This window comes from Thermobia domestica, chromosome 11, assembly GCF_964235325.1.
Source record: "Thermobia domestica chromosome 11, izTheDome1.hap1.1, whole genome shotgun sequence".
Lineage (NCBI taxonomy): Eukaryota > Metazoa > Arthropoda > Insecta > Zygentoma > Lepismatidae > Thermobia > Thermobia domestica.
Window position 1 is genome coordinate 64,663,205 of NC_137464.1, and position 17,981 is coordinate 64,681,185.

A 17,981-nucleotide genomic window follows, 5' to 3' on the forward strand; every position below is an offset into this window, starting at 1 on the left:
AAATGTTGTCTCTGAGCCATGTTGTAGAGAGTAACACTACCACTATGCACTATAACAGCTCTGACTGACACTATCTTGTACCATTCATTCAATTGCTTTGAGTTGACGAAGCAGGGTTACTCCGGTGCTAAGGTCACGCTGGCGTCTTACGGAACGTCTTCTTCCCTGTGGACGTGTGGGAGACTCTGGCAACATACTGCTGGACTTTAACTTCCATCGACTACACAATATTTTATGTTATTTTACCTATCTCGTCCTTAATTTTTGCACACCAGTGTGTACTTGTACTAAATGTTTCATCATATGGAAGAAATACTTTTCTTAAACCCTGCAATACGCGCGCGGATTTTTGTGACATGGATAGTCGCGCGGGCTACCACTGTAGCCCATTTGTTTTTATATTATTATATTGCCTAGCTTTGTTAATGTTTCTGTCTTTCTTATAGAGAAATTGTATTTATAAACTATTTTAAGGTTTTTACACACAATTTGAGAAATATGTTTATTTTGACAGATATATATATATATATATATATATATATACACAAAGATGACGAACACCATTCATTTTTCAATAGAAATACACGAATAAGACTGTAAAAGTTATTTGTATTTAGCAATATATGTACCAATCTGGCGCATTTTGAACTTGCCTTTATCGTAAACATATATGTCAGAATCCTTTAAAAAATATGTATAATTTTACAAAAGGCCTACAAATAAACGTATTGTTCACAAAACATATACTGTTTCAGCGAAATCTTCTTTGATTTCTTGCTATCAAAGTTTGATTACGATTTAACATAATTATACATATGCTATTTACAATCATAAATTTTTCTTTTTCGTATCCATGTTCCTCTAAGCATGTTACACATATGTGATAAGTGGTCATTGCACACTTTCCTACAAGCATTGACCACGCACCAAAAGCATCAAATTACTAATAAAGGCACGTATTTCAGTCTCGTCTGTAAGTTTTGGATCACAGTCACGTTCAAATCTGTTTCTAACAATGTCAATGTAAAGATTGGTACAATCAACTATAAGTCTCAAATTGTTTGCATCTAAAAGCAGTTGTGACAATGCATACCTAGCCTCACCTTTAGGTCCTGAAAAACGAAGCACAATATTATGAGCATGAGTGCGAATATTTCGAGTAGGAGTGTCTTTTTTCCATTGGAAATTGTTTGGAGTCTCTTTTTGTTACATAATAATTTACTTCAAACTGTTTACTACAACTATCATCAACACGTATCAGTGATCCCTGCCGTCCGGAATTCTCAATCACATATTGTGAATTTTCATTAACTATTTCTGTGTCGCCTAGAAAACATTTCTCATTAGAACTGGCATTCTCCAAACTCACTGACCATCTGGTCAGCACTCAAACTATGATAATAAATTTTTCGACGTTTTTTAACACTCATGACAGCAATAGTCGCGCGGGCTACAGATGTAGCCTATGAAATTTTCAAATAGAATAACAAACCTTTCGATTTTACGTTAGACCACACGCTAAACGCGCAGAATGTAAGTTGATTGAAAGGTACACAGCCACTCTTTGTGCTAGCATCTCGAACTACTTCGCGGCAAGGAAAACAAAAGCGCTGGGCCACAATAGTAGCCCGCGCGCGTATTGCAGGGTTAATTATTCCTTTCATATATTGCAGTCTTACCAACCAACTTTTCCCTTAGTTTATCTTTCCTCAATTAAACTCTCCATTTTTAGACTAATAACATTATCACGTGACACTGATTTCCAATATGGAGCTCAACTGAATGCTTCATCGTTGCTGATTTGTTCTTTATCTTTTTCTTCCTGCATCTTCCCCTCCCTACCTGATAAAGCGCTTGAGTGTTATACTATTTCTGGAAAGAAAGATGCAAGCAACACAAGAAAGAGAGAAAGAAGAAATAATTTCTACTAACTTAGTTGCTTCATGAGCAAATATAAAAACACATTGTTACTACGATAAAGAGTATGCAATATGGTGTATATGTATATAAAATCTAGACATTCGTAATCTCTTATAAGTACCAAGTAAATTTATTACAAAATATCAAAACAGTATACAGTTTGTACCAGAAAAAATATTAAGAAATACAGTAGATGATTGGTTTAAGTCTCTTTCTTTTTCTCCATCACGTCATTAATTTTTCTTTCTAGGTCGGCAGTTGTATATGTCTGAAAATACAAAGGTAAAAAGAAAAAAAGTAAAACAATGGTCTTACATTTCACTATACAAATAAAAGATCAGGATATCATACATACTGTACAGTTAGACATTATTAAAAAAGACTACATAATGACTATATTTGCAATCATATTTACAAACTACTGAATCGTTCAGGTTGCAAAAGGCCGTTAATTGACTTCAAAGAAAAATGCAATGACCTGCTATTAAGAAGTAATTAGCAATATCTACTTGGTCTTTTCGCTACATAAATGACTTACATAAGTTGGATAAAAAAGTAGTGGCAACATTATTTTCATAAAAGAGGGCTGCGTCTCAGCACAACAAGAGTTCTGTAGCTGATTGGGAAATGTGACGGGAAGAAGTGGGGCGAATGGTAACGACTGAATTTTAATCAACTACAAGCAGCAGTGCCGTAAGGTAGAGAATGAAAGTGGAAGCGCCACAACAATATGTTTCGGAAAGACGAACAATAAATGTGGATCAAGATTGAAGTGGCACGTGGGCACAGTGCACAACAGTGTTTTCAGGGACTTAGTATTCGCCAAAACAAAGGAATTACTTTGTGTAAAGTATTACGTCACAAAAGAAGACATCATCCGTGCCATACGGCGGTCTTTGTGGAATACTGACATCGCTTGACGCGCTGACGGTGTACGACGCCCTCCACAAGTGTGGCAGAAGGGATAGAGGTGAGAGGCGATGATATTAAAGGAATGTTGTATCGCATTTCTTCTGTGCATAAAGCGAGATACGAATTATAACAATGTTGCTATTACTTTTTATCCAGCCTTTGTACCATGACTGTAGACGTAACTAACTTAACATTTGAAAATTTGTATATACGCATCTTAAGAACCAATGGTGAGCTGATATATTTGAAAGAAGCATAATATTGCTTGTTCTATAAAAGAATACCCAATATTAGAGAAGATAGGAATTCTGATCATGTCTCTCTATATTACAAAAGTATATATATATATATATATATAAAAAGGCAGTGAGTGGTGAATGACTTCGGTTTCTCATGGTCAATATCTCTTGTAGCAAACTACCAGACAATTTGTGGTTCATCTATCTTCAACCAGAAAAGACCTTCCAAAAATCATTCATTAGATTGTACCTGATTTCTATTTTAAATAATCAAGAGTAATTACACTATTACCACTAGAAGAGTTTTGAACTTGTTGTGAGCTTGTGAAGATAGATTTTGAAGGAATCGAGACGGATAGTGGAGCAAGTATCCTATTGCTAACTATTAGCAACATATAAGATTTTTTGACTCAGACATTGAACTCATAACTCTATGGAATATATAAATGTCTTTTAAAAAAAATAAATAAATATAAAGTTCAGGATATGCCATAGTAAAATACTTAGGTAGATAGCAAACACGCAATAGGAAAAGCAAACTAAATACAAGAAATTTTATGTTGCATAGGCAACACTGTTAATCTGATGCTACTGAAGAGTATGTCGAATAATGTCCCCTTGTCGATATTTGCATCGACTCGCCGTTCTTATCTTTTTGTTTAAAAGTTACAAGGTCAATTCAGGGTAAATGGCCCATTCTGTATGTAAAGTGGGCCACATAAATTCTTGAGATACAAAGTCCGTAAGATAGGCAACCCAACTAACGCCCGATCCAAGATTAATTACGGCTGGTAGAGCAGCTAGAACAGCAGCATAAAGTTGTCCACACCTGTTAAAAGAACAAATCGTAAAGTGTGCTTTTGTGCAGGAGTGAGGTGAACGCTGGCTGACGTCAACGTCAACGCTGGCTGACGAAAACACAAAAGGGAGTCTTTGGATACTTGTACTCACAGTAAACAGCACAATACCAGAAAAAATATACAGACACCAGAGGCACCGATGAGAAGATAACAGTCAGGGAACTTAAATAATCTTATAATTAATTCAAATGAGGGATTATAAACAACTTAACTTACTTCAAATGACTATACGAATGCGTATAATATAATATATGGATAGATTATGTGGTATATGTATTAGGTTACTTTTTAAGTAAACACAAAGCCTTGCGCTGAGTTTTGAAACTATTAATGGTAGTCCTACCTGCAAATCAATTAAAGTATGGATGGATCATTCAGGGGAAGAACCCAACCCCTAATGAAAATTTTGGGGGTCAAACAGGGCCTGAGCTCCTAGGTTCCGGCGCCACTGATTGATACGTAATGTTACCTCGAAAGAACAATTTGTCTGATTTCATTATTCGTTAAATGACTTTTGAAAAAGCTAAATATTGGTATGCAGGAATTTATTTGTAAATATTAAAAATGAAAAATTCAATAACACTCAAACGAGATGGAGAACTTATCCATACTAAGCGTATTTCCCCTTAGGTTGCAAATATAACTGAGGGTTCCTGATTTGTTTAATATTTGTGCAAATTTACGCATTGAGACACAAGGAGAAAAGAGAATATAGTGTCAATAAACAAAAATTTAAAAATGCACGAAGTTAACGGTTAATATCAAATATAGAACAATTAACAGAATTATCTCCTGTAACTCATTTTCTCCATTCATTTTTCTTCCATTATTTTCAGGATTACATCATCACTGAATTTCTCCACTGGAGATTATCTTCCATTTAGCAGCATCCAACTAGAACTCTGCCTTGTAAATGAAACATTTTAAAAAGTGTAAATGCCGGAGGGGAGAATCGAACACGGATTGCCAGATTACGAAACCACAACGCTAACCACTCATCTAAAGCGCCACTCCTTCCGGCTCGCCTAAATAAAAAGCCTTTTCTGTTCGTTCAAAACAGTAGCTTGTTAATAGTCGAATTGATTGGCAAAACACAGGAATAAATAATTGAGGACTCCGAGGGCATTATATCACTCTAATCACTAAGTTATCAACATTATAGATTTTCTAAAAACGGAATATAAAACTCCTTTATTTTGAATCAAATACGGCGCGTATATTATACTCGTAAACAAACTAGAAACGAATCAATTACTGCGTAGTAATCGTGGTTCAGTGGTCAAGGCGATCGACCAGTAATCTGAAGGTAATCGAATCGGATCCACGAACGACCAGTACTTTTTTTTTTTTTTTTACTTTAGAATTTTTGGTGGCGATTGATCGCCGATGACACACGTTTTATAATCTTCAGATATTTGAATACTCGCATGTTTCAATACTTGAACTATCAAATATTCAGGAATAATAATAATAATAAACTAATAATAATTATTATCTCATAGAAGATAAAAGTTAGGAGCTTATTATCGCTCAGGGCATAACATTACAACCAGAAGTGTAACATTTGGCAAGAACATTTTCATTTTGTTTAGTGTTACTCACGAGAAAAGGAATTTCTCATCTCATTTCTAAAACAAAAGAAACAAAATTGAGACGAGTTAACATTTTACATTCAATGAGTTGAGTTGATTTTGAATTTAACGTCCCGTTCAGCAGCGAGGCTATATGAGACGTGGATCTACTGATTAAAGTGGAATCCGAACCACATGAGCTCCCGCCGGGAATCGAACCCGGGCCTCCCATGTTACATTCAAGACGGGACAAGTCTAACTCACGTTATCGTCTCACTTAGGAGATGGGAATCGAGACGAGACGAAAAGTATCGTAAACATTTCTCGTTTTATCTCGATTCTCGAAATAGTGTATGTCCATTCTTTAAATAACAATTGCTTTGTAGACTGAATCTTATACGCTATTTTGTTACTTTGTATTTCAGAGCTCATTGAATTTATTATGGTCTGTGTAGGTATTTTGTAGCGAAGCTTTTATAATTACTTGTGCATATCCTAAAAGTTAGTTTATTATATGCCTTACTGTTCAGTGATATTCAGTTATTTTTGTTACAGTTATTTTCCTCAAAATGTACAGTAGAATACTTTCTACATAAAACTTTAGTGGAACGCTTTCGTTTAAAATTTTGGTAGTTGCAGAGGTGTGTCCTGGAGGTCCAGACACTCCCGAAATCCCGACTTATCTGTAAGTTTTGCCTAATTTAAGGCAACTCTAAAAACTTTAATACCATTATTATTATTACTGAAAATTTAAGACCTCAATATTACGTCCTATTGCAATATAAATAAACATACTGAAGTTGATAGGAAAAAAAAAAAAAAAAGGATAAGAAATATTTTCAAGGGATTAGAGTCCGAAATGAAACGAGGGTGTAGAAAGAAGGTTTCAGATTCTGGAAAATATTAATATCGAAACTTCGGATGCCTAAACAGAAACTAAGTAGGATTTATCTCCATCACGATACATAGTAACACGCTTACTTTGGATTATGCAGGGGTGCCCACAAGGGGGGGCTATGACGCAAAATGCGTCATAGAAATATTGGGGGGTAAAAAATCTGTATAAATATGTTTGAGGGGGTCTAAAATTAATCGAAAAGATTTTTTTCATGGAAGAACACCTACGGATAGGCAATTGGGGGGTGCGTCATAGACATAAGAGGGGTGGGCACCACTAGATCATGTATGCGTTATATTGATATTTTTTTTAAAAAAAATATACATACCAATATAAAAAGAATAGTTCCTATTTACAAATTTTGGTTGAACGAATATATGGAACATGTATGAAATGGCGAACGAAAATATTATTTCTAGCAGTAGGAGTAATAGTGGAAGACGTTCGGAATAATTGCTAGAAAACAATATCGCTTCAGACACATTTATGACCATAAGCATGGCCATAAGAGGTCGTATTCATGAATTGTTCGCTAAAGACGGCACGTTTTCACACAGTACGAATCAAGGTTGTAGACAGACGTGTGATGTCATATTGCTAGTACAGTATTTCCCCTGTGAAGAAAGCAGTTTCCACTCCAACTTGTAAGACCGAAAGAAATTGAGTATTTTTCGTTTTATTACACATCAGAAGTATGAATATTGCAGTTGATAAAAACAGCTTACCGCAGCGGGAATCGAACCCGGCACCCCTGAATTACGAAACGAATGCTCACGCCACTACGTTAATACTGGTCTGTTAAGTAAGAGTCAAAAAACATTCGTTCATGTAGCAAATTGCACACGTTTACGATAACGACGAAACACACTGATTTCGATCATGATAAAATACTATAGTTGAGAGACTTCAAATTTAAATTAGGAAACAAGAATAGACATACAAAGACGCAAGGACATGAGGAGAAACTGGTTTTAAGAGTAATTCGAACCCTTAACTGAAACCTGGTACCCCAGACCACTTTCTTTTCTGATTCATCGAAAGTATCTCTGTAACTTGTCTCTATTATACTTACTAATACTCTCTTTACAATTATTTCCAGTAACCTTGAACGACAGGGACACGAACACATATACATCGAGGACATATATGAGGAACATTCAAATGAAACCTGGTCAGTGCGTCTAACTTTGCCTTACATGCAAGGTGGCACCACGTAACTGCGGGTATGGTGGTGCCATTGATTGGTAGAGACTGACGCGTGCGCACCGTTTGACGTTGCAGTGCGGTTTTACGCCGAGCAAAAAGTGGTCACACAAGTTATCGTCCACTACCGAACATTCAGGCGAGTAAGCAGGAACAACGAGGAGTGATTCGATTTTTGGCGGCAGAGGGAGTTGAAGGCCGTGAAATGTATCGACTGATGAAGGCTGTGCACGGTGAGTACAGTCTGAGCCGTACAAGTGTTGTTGAATGGCGCAAAAGATTCTTCGAGGGGCTCAAGTCACTGGAAGACGATGCTCGTCCCACACAGGCTCATCGCGTCATCACACCGGAAATGATTGCAGAAGTGAATGCTTTAGTCTTGGACAACCGCAGAATCACCGTGGACGAGATCCATCGGTTACTGGGTATTAGCGTGGGCATCGCCCATACCATAATGCATCAACACTTGAACTTTCGAAAAATTTGTGCGCAGTGGGTTCCCACTAACTGACCGCCGAACAGCGTAATACTCGAATGGAGCTGTCTTTGAGTCATCTGCAACGTTATCATGAGGAGGAATACGGCTTTCTGTCGCGTATTGTCACAGGGGACGAAATATGATGTAACCATTTTGAACCGGAAAGCAAGCGTCAGAGCAAGCAGTGGGAACATTCGATTTCACCATCTCCAAAGAAATCGAAGGCCGTGCATACCAGTTCTGATAAGGTCATGATGTCCTTCATTTTTGACGAGGGCCCACTGCTTGTCAAGTTTCTGGAACGGGGTACCACCATCAACGCCCAGCGTTATCAAGCCAGTTTACAGAACCTTAGACGAGCCATCAAGTCGAAACCCCCAGGTATGTTGTCTAATGGCGTTATCCTCCTGCATGATAACGCCCGCCCACACGGCCAATGCGGTGAAGACGACATAGCAGCAGTTTCAGTGGGAAATGCTGGAACATCCACCGTACAGATGGGGCACCGCATTATGGTCGTAATGTAACCGATGGCTCAATGAACACTTTACCGGTTGCTGGATAGGTCGGCATGGACCAGTTGAGTGGCTAGCAACTCCCGGACCTAACTCTGTTGGATTTCTATCTTTGGGGGCACTTTAAAGCTATTGTCCACCAGTGTAAAATTATTGACATTGGCTACCTGAAAAGGAGAATTATTACTGTCTGTGAACAAATATCACCAACTATGCTTCGCAGAATGCTAAGCACAGGGTCACATGGTTAAGGATGTGCATAGAACAGAACGGTAGGCATGTTGAACATGTCATGTGATTGTAATTGTCTCATGTGTGTTAGCTCTCACTTTTCCTGGTTATTAAAGAATACGTAATGTGAGATGTTACAAAGCTTGCTTTTTACTTTATCTTTATCCTTCAATTCGAAACTTTGCACAGCACATTTCACAGCATTTCACGTATAACATATCCTAAATCTATTCACAACTTCAAAACAGTTGTAGGTTTTGGAAAAATAACCTTACCATTGGGTTTTTCTTTGAACGAGGATGTTGTTTAATAGGTCACACGACTATGTTGCCATTTAAAATAAACAAGTTGATTCCTAGATGGCGGACAACAACCTTAAACACATCATAATGTTTCCCCCTTTCACCACCATGGATCCCAATTGGCTTCGGATCGACTGCATTTACAGTTTCTAAAATATTTAGCCCGGTCCAGATTTTGTATTCGCTTCGATCCACTCCTTCCTACACTTCTACGATAACATTTACTTTTTTTCGGAGGAGGCCTTGGCCCCAACACTGCTTCCCCACACAAACTAAAAACACATGTGGGGGGCGCGGTGGCTCAGTGTAGAGCGTTCACCTCCGGTGCTTGGGGTCTCTGGTTCGATCCCAGCTCGCGCCGTGTGGACTTTCTGGTGGACAAACACCGTGCTCGTGGGTTTTCTCGGGGTTCTCCCACTTTCTTCATTCCACCATTTCACTCATTTCTCATTATCACCGTCTCCTTTAGCCTAACCGGCATATCTGTGGGACGTTAAACTTAAAGATTTCATTTCATTTTTCATTTTAAAAACACATGTTTGCTTACTTTTTGCATATTGTCCCTACTCAAAATTTCGTTGCAAATCTCCATATCCTTTAGGCACTTCTGACGTATACTTATTAGCACTTTTAATAATTCGTAATCAAAGGTTTGGAAGGGTCTGTGCTCTAAGTGAAAAAAGAACTCCAGGCATTTTTGGATATTAATATTTCAAATTACAATAACAGCAATAGGACTTATACTACTACTTGGCTTTCAAGACACAGCCTGTGAGTTTTTAGAGGAGCTAACTACTGGAAAAAATATTTTTTTTAATCACTGTAATATTTAAATTATTATATTACAAAAATGGATGTAACTATGTTGCCTGATCATCAGACCAAATTGCAAAGTCAAATGAAATTACTTTCGGTATGTAGATGGGCCTTAATCCAAACTGGGATGTTATCATATCACTTTCACTATAATAATATCTTAAGGGAATAGTGGGGATCCGAATTTTTGAAAAAAAAAAATGAATCTCTCCAAGCCGTTAAACTTATGGAGCTGAAATTCAAAATATTAACTCTTTATTGAAAATAAACAGAACGTCTCATAGCATTTTTTAAAAATTCTTCTTTATGAGGAGGCGGCACGTTCTATATATGCAAAATTGGTAGTGGATTGGTTTGTAAAAATAATCGAAAACGATCGATATTAGTTGAGAAACAAATTCACAAACAAATTGAGAAACAGAAACCATGCGCTTTCTACTATAATAATTGCTGAAGCTTATGTTTATTATATGGAGCGCTTAGGGCACAGGGCAATCAAGCAATAAAGTTGTGAGAAAAATAGACATAAAATTTGTAATGTACACTTAATTACACGGAAATTTTAAGTTTGGACTCTACGTTGGTCTACCTACCTTGATTTAAGACTTTCAAATTTCATGCCATTTTCACTGAAATATATCGATAATTCAACAAGGAAATAATTATACGATGATAATTTAATTGAAATTCATCGAAAGTTGGCCCATGACAAACACTTTACCATTTTATATCGTAACGACAGATCCATCGTTATTGTAACAGAGCGGTGCTTGAGCGAGTGACCGTAAAACTTCAAACTCTGATTAGTTAGAATTTCGCAACCTAGTTTTATTACGAGTATAAACTCTTTAGTCAGAGGAGAAGAGGCTGTGGATCATGTATCAGAGTTGATAACGATGTGTTTTGGTAGATGGTGGGTCCGAGTGGGTCACGATGGGTGGTGGGTCAAGTTTTCATTGACCCACGCCATCACTGCCTCAGATAGTTCAGTGCTTGCGGTCCCGTGTTCAATTCACGGTGGGAGATCCTTTAAAATTGTGTATGTCCTCGATGTATCTGTGTTCGTGTCCTTGTCGTTCAAGGTTACTGGAAATAAGTGTAAAGCGAGTATTAACAATAAGTATAATAGAGACAAGTTACAGAGATACTTTCGATGAATCAGAAAAGAAAGTGGTCTGAGGTACCAGGTTTCAGTTAAGAGTTCGAATTACTCTTAAAACCAGTTTCTCGTTCATGACCTTGCGTCTTTGTATGTCTATTCTTGTTTCCTAATTTAAATTTGAAGTCTCTCAACTATAGTATTTTATCATGATCGAAATCAGTGTGTTTCGTCGTTATCGTAAATGTGTGCAATTTGCTACATACACGAGTGTTTTTTGACTCTTACTTAACAGACCAGTATTAACGTAGTGGCGTGAGCATTCGTTTCGTAATTCAGGGGTGCCGGGTTCGATTCCCGCTGCGGTAAGCTGTTTTTATCAACTGCAATATTCATACTTCTGATGTGTAATAAAACGAAAAATACTCAATTTCTTTCGGTCTTACAAGTTGGAGTGGAAACTGCTTTCTTCACAGGGGAAATACTGTACTAGCAATATGACATCACACGTCTGTTTACAACCTTGATTCGTACTGTGTGAAAACGTGCCGTCTTTAGCGAACAATTCATGAATACGACCTCTTATGGCCATGCTTATGGTCATAAATGTGTCTGAAACGATATTGTTTCCTAGCAATTATTTCGAACGTCTTCCGCTATTACTTCTACTGCTAGAAATAATAATATTTTCGTTCGCCATTTCATACATGTTCCATATATTCGTTCAACCAAAATTTGTAAATAGGAACTATTCTTTTTATATTGGTATGTATATGTTTTTTTTTTTTTTAAAAAATATCAATATAACGCATACATAATCCAAAGTAAGCGTGTTACTATGTATCGTGATGGAGATAAATCCTACTTAGTTTCTGTTTAGGCATCCGAAGTTTCGATATTAATATTGTCCAGAATCTGACACCTTCTTTCTCCACCCTCGTTTCATTTCGGACTCTAAATCCCTTGAAAATATTTCTTATCCTTTCTTTTTCTTTTCCTATCAACTTCAGTATGCTTATTTACATTGTAATAGGACGTAATATTGAGGTCTTAAATTTTCAGTAATAATAATAATAATAATGGTATTAAAGTTTTTAAAGTTGCCTTAAATTAGGCAAAACTTACAGATAAGTCGGGATTTCGGGAGAGTGTCTGGACCTCCAGGACACACCTCTGCAACTACCAAAATTTTAAACGAAAGCGTTCCACTAAAGTTTTATGTAGAAAGTATTCTACTGTACATTTTGAGGAAAATAACTGTAACAAAAATAACTGAATATCACTGAACAGTAAGGCATATAATAAACTAACTTTTAGGATATGCACAAGTAATTATAAAAGCTTCGCTACAAAATACCTACACAGACCATAATAAATTCAATGAGCTCTGAAATACAAAGTAACAAAATAGCGTATAAGATTCAGTCTACAAAGCAATTGTTATTTAAAGAATGGACATACACTATTTCGAGAATCGAGATAAAACGAGAAATGTTTACGATACTTTTCGTCTCGTCTCGATTCCCATCTCCTAAGTGAGACGATAACTCGAGTTAGACTTGTCCCGTCTTCAATGTAAAATGTTAACTCGTCTCAATTTTGTTTCTTTTGTTTTAGAAACGAGATGAGAAATTCCTCTTCTCGTGAGTAACACTAAACAAAATGAAAATGTTCTTGCCAAATGTTACACTTCTGGTTGTAATGTTATGCCCTGAGCGATAATAAGCATTTACACTTTTTAAAATGTTTCATTTACAAGGCTGAGCTCCAGTTGGATGCTGCTAAATGGAAGATAATCTCCAGCGGAGAAATTCAATGATGATGTAATCCTGAAAATAATGGAAGAAAAATGAATGGAGAAAACGAGTTACAAAGTTAATTCTGTTAATGGTTCTATATTTGATATTAACCGTTAATTTCGTGCATTTTTAATTTTTTGTTTATTGACAATATATTCTTCTCTTTTCTCCTTGTGTCTCAATGTGTAAATATGCACAAATATTAAACAAATCAGGAACCCTCAGTTATATTTGCAACCTAAGGGGAAATACGCTTAGTACGGATAAGTTCTCCACTCGTTTGAGTGTTATGGAATTTTCATTTTTAATATTTACAAATAAATTACTGAATACCAATATGTCATTTTCACCCCTTTTGTCATTTAACGAATAATGAAATCAGACAAGTTCTTCTTTCGAAGTAACATTACGTATCAATCAGTGGCGCCGGAACCTAGGAGTTCAGGCCCTGTTAGACCCCCAAAATTTTCATTAGGAGCTGGGTTCTTTCATTGAATGATCCATCCATACTTTGATTTGCAGGTAGGACTACTGTTATTAGTTTCAAAACTCAAACAAGTAACCTAATACTATACCGTATAATCTATCCGTATATTATTTGATACGCATATATGTATAGTCATTTGAAGTAAGATAACTTGTTTACATAAATACCTCATTTGAGTTAATTATAAGATTATTTAAGTCTCATCGGTGCCTCTGGTGTCCGTATGTTTTTTTCTGGTATTGTGCTGTTTACTGTGAGTACAAGTATCCAAAAACTCCGTTTTGTCATTTCGTCAGCCAGCGTTTCTCCTCACTCCTGAACAAAAATACACTTTACGATTTGTTCTTTTGACAAGCGTGGGCAACTTTATGCTGCTCTTCTAGCTGCTCTACCAGGCGTAATTAATCTTGGAGCGGGCGTTAGTTGGGTTGTCTATCTCAGGGATTTTGTATCTCAAGAATTTATGTAGCCCACTGTACACATAGGGAATAGTTATTTCAAAATCTCTGAAAAAATGTCTAACATTTTTTCTCCGGAATTCCTTTTGCTGTGCTTATCACTTTTGTTTTGCCATTTAAATACTGTTCATGCTCCGGAAGATCACAACAAAATGTAATACGACAAATAAGAATGAAGTATATATATATAAATGAACATTCCTGTTTAATTTCGCATCTAAGTGTCTCTCTAATAAGATTATTTTAATAAGTAGTTACGTAAATAGTTAATATATATACCAGAAAGGAAAAAGGTCTAATCATGGTTCCCTCTATGTTATTCTTGTTGGTACGTCAAGAATGTTCGAGTGCTTATTTTGTAAACATATTACCTTATTTATTCATTTATTTTAAATTTTCTAAATAGGATCTGATCAGTAACAGAACAGTGTCTCTCACCCCATAACATCGCAATTTTTCTATCCACATTTCGTGTGAAAGTGTCAAATGCCGTTATCTAGTAATGTTGCGCTAGCAAGTCAAAAAAATAAGTTTTGAAATTCAATTCATATTTTAGAAATGTGAAGCCCGTAAATTTCACATTTTAGAAACCTTATTCTCTTCAAAAAATTCAGATGAATCAACGGTCAATCGCGTCCTAACACGGTCCGGCCACTACCGGAACGTCATGTAGTGTCATAGGCCTTCTCCAAATTGAAGGGAACAGTAAGTTACTCGCTTCTAAAAAAAAAGGGAGCAATGAAAGCCACGTTGGAAGCTACTGAAGAAACAGTGGATTTCAAGCATCACATTAGACGTGTGTTGACAATGCACTCTAAAGCCTGTCTCAGACGGGACTGAAGTAAGGCTGCAATTCACGATCTAAAATTCACGACCTTACTTAACGATCGTGTGAGAGGTAACTTGCCCCTAGTTCAGGTTGAAATTTTCTGCTGTCCTTATTTGGATCCTGACTTGGAAGAAATAGAAACAGTTTCTATTTTCTTCTGGACTTGCATACAACTACCAATCAGAAAAGAGTAGCGCCTGACAACATTCAACTTTATTTCTCGCTGTAATTTCAAAACAATGCTGCCTGGACAAGGGAAACATTAATAGTATTAATAGAATCATACGAAAAATATAATCTTTTGTAGCACGATTTATATTATTTAAAATAATGCAAGAATGAAGACCTTAGAGGAGATATGCAGTGAAGGTATCCACCCGAACGCTACTGGTGTGAACAAATATAATTACATCTTTTAAAAGAATAAAAATAGGTGATTTAAGTATATTGTGTAATTTGTATACTAAAAAATGTAACATGTTAAAAAAAAAGAGTGCAGGTTTACTTTTGGCGCACCACTAGAATTAATTGTTCAAAAATTGGAATCCTTTCACTAATTACCTTCTTATTGTTTTCTAAATGATTTATGCTGGGCGACATGAAAATATCCACATGGCATAGTTAAAATTCAAGGGGGTATCATAAGCAATTGTTGAAATATTATAATTCTTTTACGATTTGCGTATAAATACAGCATCCGGATGCATGCATAAAAACTACAGCTGAAATAACACAAAACAACCTGCGCTAGGTCGCCACTAAAAAGCACGAATGCTATCTAACCAAGTCATAGCAGAGCAAAGCTGTAGAGCCCGAGAATTAGCGAGGAGGTGCGTCTGAAGGGAACAGGCGCGTCAGCAAAGGTGGGCATCCGCATAAGCGAGGGTAGTGAAAACGAGTGGGTTTTAACAATGATACGAGTTTCATTAGCATTTGTCATGGTTTTATACTAGTAGCCTTCCACTTGTAAACAAAATACAACTTCTGTAAACTGTGCAGAAATTCACCGCCGGTGGAAAATAGTTTCTATACAGGCATCTTTCATATCAACTCACTTATTTTATTTGTCGTAAAGCATTTGTAATAAGTTTAGACTAGTAATCCTGCACTTGTAAACATAAAATTCAGATATGATGCGCCAAAAGTAGAAACAATGAAAGTTAATTGTCATCACTGGTATGTGGCTTTCTTGAAATTTTAGGGAACAGTTCTACAATGCTGGCACAATACAAGAATTACGGGTGTAGTGCATGAGATAGGTTCCCGACGCGGTATAAGTTTACTTTATGGGCTATGTGGGCATTTTTTGTGGGTACTGAGCTGAGCGGATGCACTCAGTACCTGTACTAGAAAATTGCTTTCTCTTCTTTATTTTAGCTTTTCGTGTCTGATAACTGCCCTCATTTACATATTTGGACAAGTCATTTGATTTTCAGTTATACAATCTGGTAGATCCAAGGATCTACAGACCATTTTTCAGCTGATACAGACTCCACCATGTTCGTATCTCGCTACTGAATTTTCGGAGTTACTAATTTCAATAGTGTATGAATTCTGAATAATCCATTCTGTAGATTTTTTTTTTATAGGAACGAGGATCTTCTGTAAGTATTTCATTATCCACCATTGAAAATACAATGCTTTCCTATGCATTATTGCGGCGAAGAATTCAGTCCCTGGTCCACCAGCTCGCCTTTACTCTTTTTCTCCCACTCGTTTTTTTTTTTTTGGGGGGGGGGGAGGCGAGGGCGGATTTTGTGTCAGCAACAGAGCAAATATCGCTGCTATGTCTATTTCATCGTGTTCGGATGAACTCATATTGTGAAATAGAAAAACAATAATATTTACGATTACGACAGTTGATTGCCCTGTGCGTAACACGTTTTTCGTCTGTTTAATACAGCGACCACGAGAGGCTCTGCTGGTAAAATCTACATAGTTTTAAGGATCGTCTGAGACCCCTACATCACCTCAGGATAAAAGAAATTGCATGGAAGTTTGAGTTAAGCAACTCTGTTAAGTTGTAGCCTGTTGAGGCCTTAGTTCAGTTCCGTGTGAGACGGGCTTTATAGTTTACCAAGATGTAACCTAAGTAAGGTTTGTAGCTGGATGTGGATGTTGCGGTCTTCTCTCATTTGAAAATTGGAATGACCAGATGCCTCACACCACCGTAGAGTTGAAGTATTTTATAACTATATATAATTAACCACCTGTAGCACGACGTTGCTCTGCGCAATATGACACACACGCGCAAGTGTTGTGCAGTACTAGACGACTTTCGTAATGCAGAATCGAACTTGAAAGCCGTGAATGGAACATTATCACTCTATTGTACATTTCAAGGAGATTTTACAGTTAAGATTAGAAATGTTTCATTTGTAGTTATTCTATGTACGTTCTACAGTTAACCAGGTTGAGAAATCAGAAAAAACTTTAACTTAGTATAATATTTTGATTAGATGTGTGTTGAGTAGTGTTTTTAATTATTGAGTGAATATAAATACAAACACAAAATTAAAATTCTATAAACTATTCCATTACTTTGCCTTATCTAACAAGGTACATTCGCGAAGTGTCTCCTCGGGATTCGTGTAAAACTGATTGAAATTAAAAGTTCTCCGCGGTCCAGTGTGTATTGTACTAATTTTAGCTGCCCATATGGGTAATTTGCATATTTATGGGCCTTCATATACCCGGAATTCAATCATACACTACTATAACGCTCGGACACAAAATTGTTTTTAATTCTTTAGATGTAACTGAATATGAATGTGGGCATATGCAAAACAAATTGGATCAAGTACTGCTTCTCTAACACGTTACCCACCTTGGCCGCCATCTTGGACCTGCCATATAAGATTCAACTCTCGGTTTTTCAAATAGGAATAGGTGAAAATGATACATCAAATTCATTTACAATTTTCTCGAAAATTCATTGGTGTAGTGAATTTTACCGTAGCTTGTACCGTTTGGAAGGTATTGCATGTTAAATATTTCTAGTACAATGTATAATATTTCTAGACCAATGCTATGGGATAAGTATGCAGAGTTCTCATTTGTGAACTCTTTATCAAAAATCTTGAAACAACAGAAGGACAGAGAAGGGAGTACTCCTAAAGTACGGTCTTTTAGCTATTTATCGAATTTCCGAAAAGTAAGCTGAGATCTTGCATTTCGAAAGCCTATTAAGATGCAGTATTTTCATATGCCGTTATACATCAAAGTGCACATGCTCTCTTTGTCACCAATTCTACGACTAGTCTTCAGTAATATGGTGTCTAGCCTATAATGGATTGGTATTAATTTTTGAGAACCAAAGAGGCATCTAAATGAAGCATACGTTTTCGAAGGGAGATTTATGACA

General features: G+C 36.5%; 1 protein-coding gene across 2 annotated transcripts in view; it reads right to left on the bottom strand.

The window, feature by feature from the left end:
- Positions 1-2,027: 2,027 nt before the first annotated feature.
- Positions 2,028-17,981, bottom strand: part of Mocs2B (Molybdenum cofactor synthesis 2B) — a 61,373-nt gene continuing 45,419 nt past the window's right edge. For both annotated transcript variants that reach the window (XM_081730490.1, XM_081730489.1), the window contains exon 9: positions 2,028-2,188. In XM_081730490.1, the coding sequence (XP_081586616.1) occupies positions 2,123-2,188 (66 nt within the window). In that variant the 3' untranslated portion in view covers positions 2,028-2,122. The remainder of the gene's footprint in view (positions 2,189-17,981) is intronic.